The 14,444-nt window shown below is 40.6% G+C and overlaps 2 protein-coding genes across 6 annotated transcripts in view; both read left to right on the forward strand.

Moving 5' to 3' along the window:
- Elk (Eag-like K[+] channel) overlaps positions 1–14,444 on the forward strand; it is a 53,083-nt gene that overhangs the window by 21,287 nt on the left and 17,352 nt on the right. For 2 of the 5 annotated variants that reach the window (XM_017238717.3, XM_017238718.3), the window contains exons 1-7: positions 2,970–3,016; positions 3,306–3,434; positions 6,110–6,220; positions 6,396–6,515; positions 8,133–8,270; positions 13,450–13,709; positions 14,063–14,291. In XM_017238717.3, coding sequence (XP_017094206.2) covers positions 2,983–3,016; positions 3,306–3,434; positions 6,110–6,220; positions 6,396–6,515; positions 8,133–8,270; positions 13,450–13,709; positions 14,063–14,291 — 1,021 coding nt within the window. In that variant the 5' untranslated portion in view covers positions 2,970–2,982. Of the gene's footprint in view, positions 1–2,969; positions 3,017–3,305; positions 3,435–6,109; positions 6,221–6,395; positions 6,516–8,132; positions 8,271–13,449; positions 13,710–14,062; positions 14,292–14,444 lie in introns of those variants that run through there. The other 3 variants (XM_043211077.2, XM_017238719.3, XM_017238721.3) reach the window with 3 other exon arrangements.
- LOC108123366 (uncharacterized) lies at positions 93–727 on the forward strand. Its single transcript, XM_017238488.3, has 2 exons — positions 93–157; positions 215–727. Exon 2 carries the CDS (start codon positions 227–229, stop codon positions 725–727), a length of 501 nt encoding a protein of 166 aa, XP_017093977.1. The 5' UTR covers positions 93–157; positions 215–226.

Consider the following 14,444-nt stretch of genomic DNA (forward strand, 5'->3'; position numbering starts at 1 on the left):
TAAATGAGAGTAATCAGTCAAATGGATTACAAAAAGTTTCCATGGAAAATATTAATTTTATTCCGGATTTGTGAGTGGTTGTGGAAACAAAATGGCCCGCAATTTGTGGTTTTTAATTTATTTGACGATTTGTTGTGTTTCTTTGGTGAAAGGAAAGGTAATTTATCAGGAAACAAAAAAATGATATTTTTAAATGAAAATTTCTCTATTTTAGGGTAATTTTGATATGATTTTTACGAATTGTACTTGCTTCAGTGAGGACCCTGAGCAGGTCCTCTCCCATCTGAAATGCGGCTTAAGCAAAAGTGTAAAGCGTCCATCTTTTAACATTGAGTTGCAGTTCAGCCAGCCGGTCGCCAAATTCTTTGTGAATATGAGAATTGTACTGCCTCGACGCTTCGGCGATGACTTCACACTCTTTAATCTTTCCGGAATCGATGGCTGCAGTCTGCTTTCTAACAAAAATCAGATTGCATTCATCCAACTGGGACGCAAGCATATGGATAAGTTTAGTAATGTTCCGAAGCGCTGTCCTTGGCCAAAGGATACTCCCTACTATGTGCGAGGCTTCCGATCCGATATGTCTACAATGCCGGCTTTTAATTTCGAGTCCGACATGAATTTGTGGTTTGATTTTGTGGTAAATCAGCATAAAGTGATTCGAGGCTTTATTCAGAGCCGGGTGCAGCGCAGAAAGAGCCATAAAAACAATGGAGCCGAGGAGTGAAAATCCAATATGTATCTTAAAATAATAGTTTCTTGTTTTGTTTTAAAAGTTCTCTGATTAAATGTATGTTGTTCTGGTTGTAGTTTATGTTTAATCCGGGTATTAACTTGTTTTTCTTTCTGAATGTATTCCTCTCTGCAAATCATGTGTGCAGGTGGCAAATGGTCCGAATAAAATTGAAGCAATTGAGTTTTCCTGCTGCGTTCCAGTGCCCTTCTCTTTTCAATGGTCAGCCAATTCTCCGTGTGCTTGTGTGTGTGTGGGCCAAAAAAAGCATATTTTCGTGCATTCCCCCGCAGTCTCCCCTGGCGGAAGCCTCACTTTTTTATGGAGCACGTGCCACACTCCCGGGCGTCGGCAGCTCCCACTCTTCCGTGGCACCACATGCGGCTCACGGAATTAAAAATTCCAAACTCGTTCCGTCCTCTTACAAGGCGATTTCGCCTTAACGTGGTTATTAGGTACTACCATAGCAGCTTCCCTCGCGTTTCCGAATAAGCCAAATTTGCTTAAATGAACACTGGACCTTGGCGTGTGAGAATTTTCAAAGCTGGGACTGGGGCAGGCCCTCTCAGTTCCCCAGGGGTGGTTGCTGGTTGAATGTATTTATTTTTCACTGCTAATCTTCTTTAAAGATAATTTTCTTCAGGGCAATCGGATTGGGTATTCCAGGAAGTGGCCTTTCTAAAACCTTTATTCGTGGAATGCCCAAGACAAGGCGTTTTTAGTTAGCATTTTATTTAATTTAAAAGGGTCTTAGGGAATACAAATCTGCCATAAATGTATACTAAATAGGAATCCATTCAATAACTTGTTTGAAAATAGTTGTATGATTATTTTCATTTCCGACAGACAGTACTATCTGATATCTGCTTTACATTTTCCTGCAAACTGCTGATAAATATATAACCATTTTCCTGTTTGTGATCTCGCAACATTGTTTACTTATTTTTGTTGGAAATGCATTCAAGGTTGCTTTGCGCTTGTTAGCTGATGGGAAATACTATGCACATTTATGAAATTGCAAATTCGCTTTCAGGTTTCAGCCACCATCCACCAGCACAAGCATTGATTGTTCCAGCCAGGAATATTTATTTTCCTAAAAATTCTTTCCCAATTTCTGTTTTTTTTTTGCCCGCAAGAGGAAAACTCAAAGAAAGTGGATTGGCAAAGGGAAAAAATGAAACGGAGGCCACATAACCAAGTATCATCAGCCTAATCATGTGGAACAAGGCGGAAACGGAAATTGCACACACATACTTTCAAACACACTAACTCACCACACATACACTCTGACAGTTGCAGATGCCTCCGCTCCGCATGTTTGCGTGAGGATGTACATCCATACTTGTACATATGGTTAACCATATTCCAGAAATCAGTTTCATCCTGCAACCTGCCGTCCGTTACCAGGAAATGTCGGAAATGAAAATTTTGTGGTCGAACCGAGATGGAAGTGTGTGTTTATATCAGCGTGAGTCATTGGTTGGACTGACTCCACAGGACCCCACAATCTAATGGCATATTAATCAAAATTGCATGCGATATCGGGTTCAATCCTCTCGCCGGGCTATGTGCTGGAGGCTTCTAATTCTGGTCAACCTTATCGGGGTATAGGACACGTTATCTAATGCACAAAATAAACTAACTAAGCAGGGTGATTCAAGTTGGGTAAAAATTATTTTTTTAAAATATTTAAACTTCAATAAGATGTAGGATATATGATATGTCAGTTAACTGAAATATTATCCGTTCTCCGGAATACCCCTAATATTTTGTATGAGCGATTATTGTCTTTGGCTTAACGGCTCTACCCCCACACAACCAACACTCCTTCGCAATGTCAACAAGCCGCCTCTGACGTCGACGGCTCTTATCAAAAATTCGACTTTTTGCCATTTGCCTCGACTTTGCTCGACGAAAAGCCCCAACAGCTGTCACTGTTGCGGTTGCGGTTATTTGTTGCTGTTTTCTGACCGCTTGTGTTGCTTCTGGAAATTAACGCGACCAGCACCTGCGGGCCACAAAAAACGAGAAAAATTATCAACTGCCAAAAAACAGTTGATTTTGATGTACAAACTTCGGCGCACACTTTTTGTCCGGGAGGCGTGGGCGGAGGCGCGTCTGAGTTAAATGGATCCAAAATGTTTTCTATTTAGCTTCAGGTTTCATTGTTTCAGTAGCTGAATGGAAAAAGTGTTGGTGTACAAATATTTTCATCGAAATGCGGAGCACAGACTGGAAAAATAATAACAATGAGAACCCATCGAAGAACAAACAATCAAATGGGTAAAAATAAATAACAAAAAAATACGAAACCAATTAATAAACAAGAAAATAGTTGGCAAAAAATGTGAAAAACAGGAATGGCAATTGAATATTTTAAAAAATGTTAGACAGAAAACTTGGTGGAATATTACCATAAAAATATTATTCAATAAATGTTTTCGTTTTGTGAAATATTTGAAGCTCAAAAAATAATATAAAGCCGTCTCTCTGGTTTATGGCATTTTTGGGATTGAACTTTTTTGAAATCGACAATAAAAGTAATGTGTTTTTGAACTCTTTTTACTTGCAGCATTGCCACGCCCCAAGCAGCGCTTTTTAAGGCGCACCGGCCCCACCATTCCCATGCCAGCCCGCAAGGGGCTGCTAGCGCCCCAGAACACATTCCTGGACACAATCGCCACCCGCTTCGATGGCACTCGTAAGTGAAATGCTAATGCCCATGCTAATGCTAAGCGATTCCTCGGTTTTTATACGATTTTTTGTAATGTAATATTTATGACACTTTTTATTGAGAGGGGCCTGCATAAGCCAAATGCCGGAATCAAATGCCGGGTAACTCATAAAAAAGTAAGCATAAGAGATTTCCGAAAAGGAGCACTTGAAGAAAATTTAACAAACATGCAGGATAAGGATATCCGGAAGTCTGTGTATTTTTCACTGTGTATCTGTCCAATATTTTGGGTCTCTAGGGATACAGTGGGGACTTTTCGCTGTTAAGTGCTCATGCTTTGGGGAAAAGCTCCAGAACGGTCACGAATCGTTGTCCTTTAAATATGAAATACATGTTTGCGCGTGCATGGGGAGTCCTTCCTTATCCATATTGAAAATCTGCCCATAAAGGCATGCAAAATGCTTTTTTTTATTTCGTGCTGGGAAATTAAAACTATGTGCTTCTGTGCGTACACGCCCCCTTCTTTTTTTACTCATCTTCCGCCCATTCTTTTTTGTTGTACCACCCGGCGATGCGATACACAAAAGAAGACTCGTGGAAACCTTAAAAAAATATATATACATATTGCGTATACTGTATGTATTCCTTTGAGGGAAAAAAATGTTTTACAGTAAATTAAACTGTGCCTTGTTGGGCTTGTGCCGAGAAAGTGTACATACGTTTTCTTTATTTTCAGTACTCAAGCGTAATGATCGGAAAGTGCAGGCATTAAAATTCAGATATTTCCTTTTTCATATCCAGACTGAAGGCTGATTATTTCGAGCTCGATCGATCCAGCTTCAGACTTAATCTGCTGCACTATCGAGAAAGTAAAATCCTGGCAGCCGTTGACAGGACAGGATGGGACGCACGCACACGTGCTGACGTTGCTCAGTTCCTGTCTCGGGACAACATGTCAGTCGGCCATCATATAAATTAATTGTTTTATTTCGCATCCCGCGCACACACACATGTTCCCCGCAGCTCCCCAGCGATAATTGTCTTTACGAGTTGTCACAACCTCCGAACATGAAACGAAATGCTCAGCCGGCATAGGGATTAAAAAGGTTTTACGAGGCATAAATAATAAAATAAGCATATTAAATGAGCCGGAGTCAGTCAGTAAAGTGACTGGATGTGGATGTGTCCCTGTCGCCGGCAGCAGTCAAATAACTCAAACAAAGAGCAGCCTGCAAGTGATTTAGCCTCCGGCCTCCCAATGATTGTTCCGTAAATATGTACAAAGATGTATTTATTACAAATATTCGCACACAAAATGAGGGTCAGTTCTAAGGATGCCTCATGTTATTAAATTTGAAAATAAATTCAATTTAAGGCACATCAGCAAACAGCAAACTATTAAATATTGATACTCGCATTAAAGTTGTTATTCAAAGCAAAAAACTATAAGCTTTCAATGATATTTTTCTGATAATATTATTTTACATGAAGCTGCTTTAACATCAATTAAATTAAATTTTTTCCGCATGTGTATTTAAGGCTTATGGCAAACCATAACACTTTATTGATTGCCGCTTATTAAACAAATTTACTTTTAATATGTCGGACATATTGTGGTGGCATTAAATAAAGTACTTTATTAATTTATAGATTTCTGGGCATGAAATGACAAAAAACCAACAATTGGCTGACAAATTTCAAAAGATTCCTAGAAAACAATGTATCCTTGATTGCTTATAAATGTGATTATTGCGAATTATTTCCCATTTCTACAATACTTGAGTGAGATGTTGATGTGGTTAGGACTATGAAGCTTACATTGTTGTCTGGCATGTGAGTTTTCATTTCAAGCTCCCATTGAACTGGCTGCCTTACAATTCAATTTGTTGCATCCACATCCTTTTTCTTCCATTTGCTTTTATGAAGTAATCTGTCCATTGTGCTGGCAATTACCGTCCTTTGCATTCTATTCACAGCTCGTCTCCAATGCCAGTATACAGGATATGTGAGATAGGGTCTATTTCTGAAACTGCAATGAAAAGGTTTTACGCTTATTGAGTTGTGTTCTTAGAAAATGTTATAAATAAATGGAGGGCTCCATGGGATACCCATGTCCCTTAGGTGGATTTCCGTTTCCGGTGGCGCAGTCACATGCGAGCATGTGAAACTGGCCAACTGGCACCGAAAGAAAGCAAGAATTTCATTTTCTGCAGCGAATAACGCCCAGCTCTTGCCAGAATTTAATTAAATCCCTTGGAAATTTTTTGTTTGCACACAAAATGCAATATTTTTCCAAAGACTAGACTTAGAGTTGAGTGTAAATGAAAAGCTTAAATAAAGAAAAATATTAGTTTAGGGGACTCAATAAGGCAATCTAAAAATTAAAGAGTTATTTGCAAACTTATTTGACATGGATATGGCAATATTGGCAGTTGAACCATTTGGCTGAAAAAATTTAAGAAAATTTGAAGTTGAAATAGGAAAAAGGGGCCAAAGGGAAAAGCCCAGCAGGACTTGTCTTATTACTGCTGTTTTGTTGGGACAATATTTCATTTCAAATGAAAAGCTGGTGAACATCATCCTTCACCCATCCGTATTTCCATTTCCCCGGACAACTACCTTTTCTCCCTCCCCCACTTGGCTGTTGTTCAACTTTCTCCGCTCACTTTCTTTGCCACTTTCTTTCCGCCCTCTCGTTCCAGACTCGAACTTTGTGCTCGGCAATGCGCAGGCAAATGGCAATCCAATTGTTTATTGCTCGGATGGGTTCGTGGATTTGACAGGATATTCACGCGCGCAAATTATGCAAAAGGGTAAGAAGGAAGACGGACAGACTCAACTTATTTAACACTTGAATACTCATTTGAATGTATTGTACAATTTTATTCAATTGTTCTCCGGCAAAACCCAAAACACACAAACAAACACGAACGCAATCGCAATCGCAATGGCAACGGATGGATGGAATTCCGGCCGTACAAAAAACAGGCTGCTCATGTCATTTCCTTTACGGACCGGATACGAAGGAGGAGCACAAACAGCAAATTGAGAAAAGTCTCTCCAATAAGATGGAACTGAAGCTGGAGGTTATTTTCTACAAGAAGGAAGGTAAGCCCACGAAATTACAATGTGCGAGAATGCTGCGAAAATTGTTTGGTTTTTCTTCTGTTTTTTTTTTCTTTTTAATTAAAAATATTTTTAATGAAAATTAAGTGGCAAGTGCGAGCATTTGCACTTTGCCAGAAAGGAAATTATTTTTGGTATTGTGGTTGCCGATGCCGGTCGCACGGCCAAAGTTTAAAAGGTTAAAAAGCTGTTGAATCGTTAAAAGCTGAGATACTATCTTGATAATAAGGGTTGAGGTAGTTTAGAAGGGAAGTAAATTGTTTATTTTATAGTTTCACCTTTTTTAACAACAGTTTATAGCTTCTTGCCAATAGATAGCAACAGAAAAAGTAATCGCCTTGTGCTTATAAAGGATTATTATTGCTTTTCTTTGGCTTTTCATTGGGAAACAATAGCCGTGACACGAGTGAAGACTTGGCAATCAATTGTGGATGGACTCACCTGCAGAGTTACTCGATTGCAGCCACAACCTCGGGAGCATAAACCACCGGCTGGCAGCTCAGCTTGCCACTTCCATTGCCATTGACTTATAATTTAAGGCATCGACCACCACAGCAAAGTCACTTGAACAAAGCTTTGTTTCTGCGGTGTTTGGTTGGGGCCTGGCGGGCGGGCGGTCTTTGGTCTTGATTGAGTTAAGCGCGACAGACTTGAACTAGTTTCCTGCGGCTCACGGGGGTTCATGTTCATGTTCAAGTCTCCCAGGATAGCCCCGCACAATTTTTGTGCGCCAGGCTCGTTGACATGCCGGGCGTACAATAAATTGTGCGCTTAACATTTTCGCACGTCCAGGCCGCGGTATTTTGTACCCCTAATGAGGTCACGATTAATCAAGACAAAGCCCGACCCCAGTCCGGAGATAAGCCCAAGATGGATAGACGGATCCATCAACTTTGAGTGTAAGTTTTCTAATTAGCGAAGCGTTTAAAACTTTTAACCACTGAAGGCAACAGATAATAAACTTGCACTCGGAAAAAAAGTGTCATGTGGAACTATTTGAGTCAAACAGTCAAGGAAACACAATTTTTGCTTTTAAAATATTTATTTACCAGTGTAGATTTCACTCTTTCCCACCCAAGGGCTTTCTTTCCTCGTATATGTGTCCGGGCTGTGTTTTATTAATTATGCATTGGCTGCGGTTGACTTAGGGGGAATTGGATCGGGTTGACCTCGGGCTGCTGTGTATAATTACTGGCTGATAATTAAAATGCAGGGCAGGACAATAATTGCGGTCTAATCGAGTTGCCATGCAATTTATTTATCAATTTTTATGCCACTTTAATTGAGAACTCTTCAAAGTGTTTAACAGCTAATTAAAATGAGGAAAAAATTGGCCTAAATCTCAACTGGGCTGGGAGTAGTAGGTCACCATAGAATCCTTTTTGTATTATCGATTTTCTCTGCCATTGATGAGGTTTCAATTATGCAGCCGCAAATGAAAATCAGCGCCCCGCTGAACACTCAAAGGCCAAATATTGTGTCAAGCGACCGCGGGCCACGTGGCGTATACGCAACGCAACTGAAAATTAGTTTTCCTCAGCTCCCAACCCCAAAACAGCCCACCTCTAACCTCTAACTAACGAGAAATGCCTATTTTAGGTGCTCCGTTCTGGTGCCTCTTCGATATTGTACCCATTAAGAACGAGAAGCGGGATGTGGTGCTCTTTTTGGCCTCCCACAAGGACATCACGCACACCAAGATGCTCGAGATGAATGTGAACGAGGAATGTGATAGCGGTAAGTATAATCCACACCCACTATTCGCCCCCGCCAAAAGTAAGCAACTGGAATAAATAACGCACTTGTTAAAATAACCAACCGCCGAAAACCCAAGCGTCCTCACAAAGCCACAGCTAACCCACTGACACATAAACCACTCGGCCCATTAATAATTTATTAACCAAGCACACTACCACTGACACTGATGCATTCCCTCTGATCGGTTGGTTCTCAGATGAATAAATATTCTAAAGCGCCAGAAGCCTGGTCTCTGTGGGTTTCTAAAATTTTATAAGATAAGTGTGAGCCCAATGTCTGCGGCTTTTTGGTCTATTACCCTTCAACTGAGACTTGAAGGTGTACTCAGTTGGAAGCAGGTCCTCAACTGTACGATACCCGATAATACCACTAAGTATATCAAATATAATAGTCGCTTCTTGTAAAAACCATTAAATATTACCAGGAAATCTTGTGTCCTTGAAACTCCTGTTGTGACACATTTTCTATTTAGTTTTGCGAAACTTTTGCGTCTTTAACGTGGTCGAAAGCAGTGCGAGTTTTTGGTTAGTTTTTCCAACTGGCCGTAAGAACGGTTTTCTGCTCGGTTGATGTGGTCTCTCCTTTGACTCCTTTGCTTTCGGTTGCCGGAATTTTTTCGCCAGCTCGTGTCCCTGACAACTGAATGTATGCTTGCCATATTTCAACCTTAATTTAAACCTCGTCTCTCAAGCGCAGTTTTCCTTCGTTCTGATTTGTGGCTATATTTCGGCAGAGTTCGGCCGGATGCGACGTATATTTTTTTGTTAATGGCCTTAAATGAATTCATAATGGTAATGATGGCAAATGCATCGTATTAAATATTTACAATGCCTTTCAACTCATCAGCTTTCAGTTAAACTTTTAAGAGCTTGTCCACGAGCCAGGAATTAATCTTTTATATTGGACCTGATGGTCCCAGGAGTTCAATCAACGCAGCTACCTTAATTAACCCCGTTTGTCTCGAATTTCTTTGTTTCGGTTTCTTTGTCAGGAGCAGTTCCACTCCTGTTGGTCTAAATAAAATATTCCTTCTTCTTTAGTCAGTGGATTAATCAGGGAATAAAGTTCGACAAGGCGGAGCACACGTGTGCTCCTCCCCAAGGAGGATAAGTCGCCTGAAATATTGATGCACCACTCGAACAATTCTGACAGGATCACAACTTATCCCGACTGGCATCCAAGTTGGTGTGCCCTTTGCGGGCTATTCTGCTAATGCAGAGGTAAAAAACGATTCTCCCGCGAACCCTGACCTTTTCATTTGCAGCTTTATTACCATCGTTATTCATCTGTCATTGCTGCGAACTTGGTTGATTTTGGTTTGCAGATTTACGGCCCATGCAAACGTGCTGAAGCCACTTGAAGTTTGTCCAAAGAACCAGAATCGTAAGAGGATTTGCTGCAGTGTCCTCCCAGGCTGTCTGGTCGATTGCAAAATTTCCTACCGCCTGTCCTGGTACCTGACACCGAAGGACCTACATTATTTAGTGCTGATGGCACGGTTTCAGCTCTGATGGGGCGTAAAATTTGTGAAAGGGAAATAGTTGAAATATTTTGTCTTAGTGGGGAAAGTGTAATGGTTGATTGTTGTTTGGTTGAGCTTCCCGCAAGTTCATCATACCCTTCTCACTAAATAAACTGCAGGTCATCGCAATTCACACGCTGACATATGTTTGCTGCATGTTGCAAACAGCCTTATGTTGCACTTTGAACACATGTCTGTCCTGCCCCACCTGCTGCCCATGGCACGCACATGTCACTATCATCATCATCGTCTAGTAATCGTGTTAGGTGAACACACATTCGCATGTCCGGTCGGCATTCGGTAATGAATTTCATTAAAGTGCCCATTGAGTGGCAGGCAAGTCGAGTCTATATATCAAATTAATCTATACATTTCAAGCAACTGTCAGGGCATGGCCGTGCAGGAAGGGATGCCAAAGCTGCGGCTGAGCTTGATTCAATTTTTCGTTAATTTATGCAAATGAAATTAAGTCCGAGGCAACCAACCTTGCCAAACACAATTTCCAGCTGGCATCAAGCTGCCTGGAAAATTTTGAGTGTCGATCCACATCAATGGGAAATTAATGCCGTGACAAAGGCCTCGAGGAGAGTGCCACAATTAGACGTGGAGATAAGGCGGGGGCTTAGGTTATGAGGAAAGGTAATTAGGCGAGGAATGCCCCGAAATTTGTAATAAAGCGAAGTTTGATGAGACGGATTTGAAATGAAATTATCGTCATCTTTGACAGTTATCGCATTGTGACAGTTATGTGATGATGGCCATCGTTTCACACATCATTAGGCCTGTCAGTGAATTCTTCAGCGATGTCCCCTCCATTTTCCGATGAGCATATTTTGTTAAAGTATTTGGCCCTTTTATCTGCCCATTTCCATTGCCCAGCAGTTTGGTATAAAAAACAGCTAAGAATGTTACTTTTCCCGGGAGTCGATTTTTTAATACTCTTAATTCTATATTTTAAGAATTATATACATATGTTAGCCAATTTGAAAAATATCCTTAAGCTATAATGATTTGTGGATATTTTCCCTATTATTCTGGCAGGTTCTCGAAAGTTTCCCAGATATTTATAACTAAATGGTATCAAGTGATAATTCTAATATAATTATAATAATTAATTCTTGAGCAAAATACCTAAAATCCCTATCATTCTGATCCAAAACCTGTAATTAAAATGTTTTATTATTGTTTCATTATTAATATTTCATATATATTTCTAATAAAACAACCTGGAATATTATACCTTTTGAAAGGGTATAAAAAAAAAGCATATTTGTATGCAACAAGCGTAAACTGAGATATTTTTTTAAATTTTCCCTGACCTTTTTTCATTTGTGCTTTTGTTTGTTGTTGGTTTCCTTGGACACGGCTACGGATCCGTGTGTCTGTGAGGTGGCGGCTGGGGCTTAATTGGCATTTTGATATGACCGTCCAGTCTGAACTTTTTGTGGTTTTTTGGTTCAGGGCTGACAACTATCAATGTTAAAAATGTTTTAGATCCAATTAGAAATGGATACAAGGATAAAACTTTAATTAAAATATTTGAAATAAAAAGTGTATAGATAAAGCCCTAAACAAATGTAAAAAGCTAGTCTGTCAGCCCTGGTTGGGTCTCAAAATTGAAATCATATTTTGATAAAGAAAAAAATTGTCATGCTAAAGAAAATAAAGGAAAATGAAATAAAAACAGGAAGAGAAAAATGATAAGAGTGAGAAAAATGGTCACACGACTCCTTTTGGCTTATTTGCATAATTTTGTGAGCCTGTGAGCCTTTTTCCTTATAATTAGTCTACGCTGCGATGGGAAACGTATCAAGTTCATTATACCCTTGCAGAGGGTATTATAATTTTGGTCAAAAGTGTGCAACGCAGTGAAGGAGACATCTCCGACCCTATAAAGTATATATATTCTTGATCAGGATCACCTCCTGAGTTGATATGAGCATGTCCGTCTGTCCGTCTGTCCGTCTGTCCGTCTGTCCGTCTGTCTGTCCGTCTGTCTGTTTCTACGCGAACTAGTCTCTCAGTTTTAAAGCTATCGTCTTGAAACTTTGCACACACCCTTCTTTCCTTTGCACGCAGTATATAAGTCGGAACGGCCCGGATCGGCCGACTATATCCTATAGCTGCCATATAACTGATTGATCGGAAATGGTATAACTTTGGTGTTTTTAGAGTTAGAGAGTTCAAATTTGACATGTGAGCTATTTTTGGCAAAACATTACGTCATGCCAAATTTCATAAGGATCGGCCGACTATATCCTATAGCTGCCATATAACTGAATGATCGGAAATGACCCAACTTTCGTGTTTTTGAAGATAGAAAGCTGGAACTTAGTACAGATTTAATTCTTGGTCAGTTGATCCAACCTACCAAATTTCATTAGGATCGGCCGACTATATCCCATAGCTGCCATATAACTGAACGATCGGAAATGGTATTTGGTAGAAATATCAACTTTCGTATTTTTGAAGATAGAAGTTTGGGACTTTTTTTAGATTTTGTATTGTAATAAATTGGATTATATATTCCTATTCCCATAAGGATCGGCCAACTATATCCGATGTTTGCGATATATATCCGGTTTTAACTGCAAGGGTATATAAACTTCGGCTCCGCCCGAAGTTAGCTTTCCTTTCTTGTTTTTGGGTTCATTTTTTACAATCTAGCTAATTGTTATTTATAGCACGACGCTCCTTTCGAGGCATCAGCCACAAATAGAATTAAGTTCGGTTTAATGGGCTTTCTGTGGTGGCATTTAAGCGTTTCAGTGTTTACCTGCCCGACATAGTCCATTCTATTGGCCATTCCTTATCGGGCTTTGTTTGCTTATGGCTATGAAATATGATGTTTACTCGGCTGATTTGTATTGGTTGACCCGGGTGGCCAAATATTTGCCGGCCATCGATGTCGGCTGGTGTTATTAATTGTTCTGGCAAGACATCGATAGCACACAGCTCTCAGTGTAGGCCATATCAACAGGCAACAAGTTGGCCCAAAAGTTGAGCCGAAATCTCGCCCTCATCCGACCAAAGTTTGCCAAATAAAAGTCAGCAAAAAAGAACACCTCAAATTTAAAAGCCAACGCCAGTCGTCCTGCTTCCCCAAAAACTAAGCTCTTCAAATAAAACTCAGCAAAAATAATAAAAGCATTTAAGGACGGAAAGCTTTATATCTAACTTTTCAGGATGTTGCCCAGGGCAGAGATTGGGCAGGGGATCAAATCAGAGTGAGTGACACTGACACAGAAACAGAAACACAGAACACTCGACACATGCACGAATACCTGCTACATTGTGACGCTTTAAAATAAATGTTAAACGCAAAAATCTGTGCCCATGTCCCACTTTAAATAAGAAAACTTTTGAAATAAATAAATAAACCTTGAATTTAATCATGAAATTTAATTCACAATGTCTTATGTGTACAATTCTATGTGTTCTTTCTCTTTGTGCTCTTTCTACTCTAACACACCGATCCGGTAAATCATTGTAATTACGAACCCAAAAAAATCCACCCACGAACCACTCGTATCAAAAAAATGTTCCATCCTCCCATATCCTTAATTTCCTGCGTCCTACGAAACGTGCTGATTGCCGTGATTTTGTTTGCGCTTTTTTTTGTTGCGACTCTGTAAGTTTTTGCCCTTACAGCTGCACTGCTGGGCGCGCGGTTCCGGGCCGGCTCGAATGCCGGAATGCTGGGCCTGGGCGGACTGCCCGGATTGGGCGGTCCTGCCGCTACCGACGGCGACGCGGAGGCGGGCGAGGGCAACAATCTGGACGTACCTGCCGGCTGCAACATGGGTCGCCGGCGCAGTCGTGCGGTCCTCTACCAGCTCTCCGGGCACTACAAGCCGGAGAAGGGCGGCGTCAAGACCAAATTGAAGCTGGGAAATGTGAGTATGAGATCCTGGGGAAGTTGGCAGCCACAGTAACCACAACAATTGTGTGTTGCCACGTCAAATTAAATTACAACTTTGTCTTGCTTACTCTTAAAGTGTTTTGAGGTTTTTTTGTAACAAAATTAAAGTGAAACAGCAAGACTTTATTCTTTTTTTAAATAAAGTAAGGTAGGGTTTAAATTTTATCTTTTGCTTAAATATTTTTTTGTGAGTATTTCGGTTCTTCAATTAAAATACTGTTGGTTACTAAACTCTCTAAATGTTCAATTGATTTAATTCACTTTTCATGTTTCTACCGGATTTGATTTAATCTCCATTCTACCCATTTCCGGTGCTCTATTCCGCAGAACTTTATGCATTCGACGGAGGCGCCATTTCCCGAGTACAAAACCCAGTCGATAAAAAAGTCACGCCTGATTCTGCCCCACTACGGCGTGTTCAAGGGCATCTGGGACTGGGTGATTCTGGTGGCCACCTTCTACGTGGCACTGATGGTGCCCTACAATGCAGCCTTTGCGAAGGCCGATCGCCAGACGATGGTCTCCGATGTGATTGTGGAGGCGCTCTTCATAGTGGGTGAGTATTGTATATATGGTGGTAGTGGGTTAGGCCCCCACACCTGTCCCACCAATCGGACAGCAATTGGTGTCCCCTTTTATGGGCCACCTGTTGAGCACAATCATCGTCGGCAAAGGTGGGCGGTAGAGACCGAGGGTGGAATTGAATTTG

Source organism: Drosophila bipectinata, chromosome 2R (assembly GCF_030179905.1).
Source record: "Drosophila bipectinata strain 14024-0381.07 chromosome 2R, DbipHiC1v2, whole genome shotgun sequence".
In the NCBI taxonomy this organism is placed as follows: domain Eukaryota; kingdom Metazoa; phylum Arthropoda; class Insecta; order Diptera; family Drosophilidae; genus Drosophila; species Drosophila bipectinata.

Coding starts and splice junctions, on each gene's coding strand:
- LOC108123366 (XM_017238488.3), top strand. CDS start 227: ATGATTTTTACGAATTGTACTTGCTTCAGTGAGGACCCTGAGCAGGTC.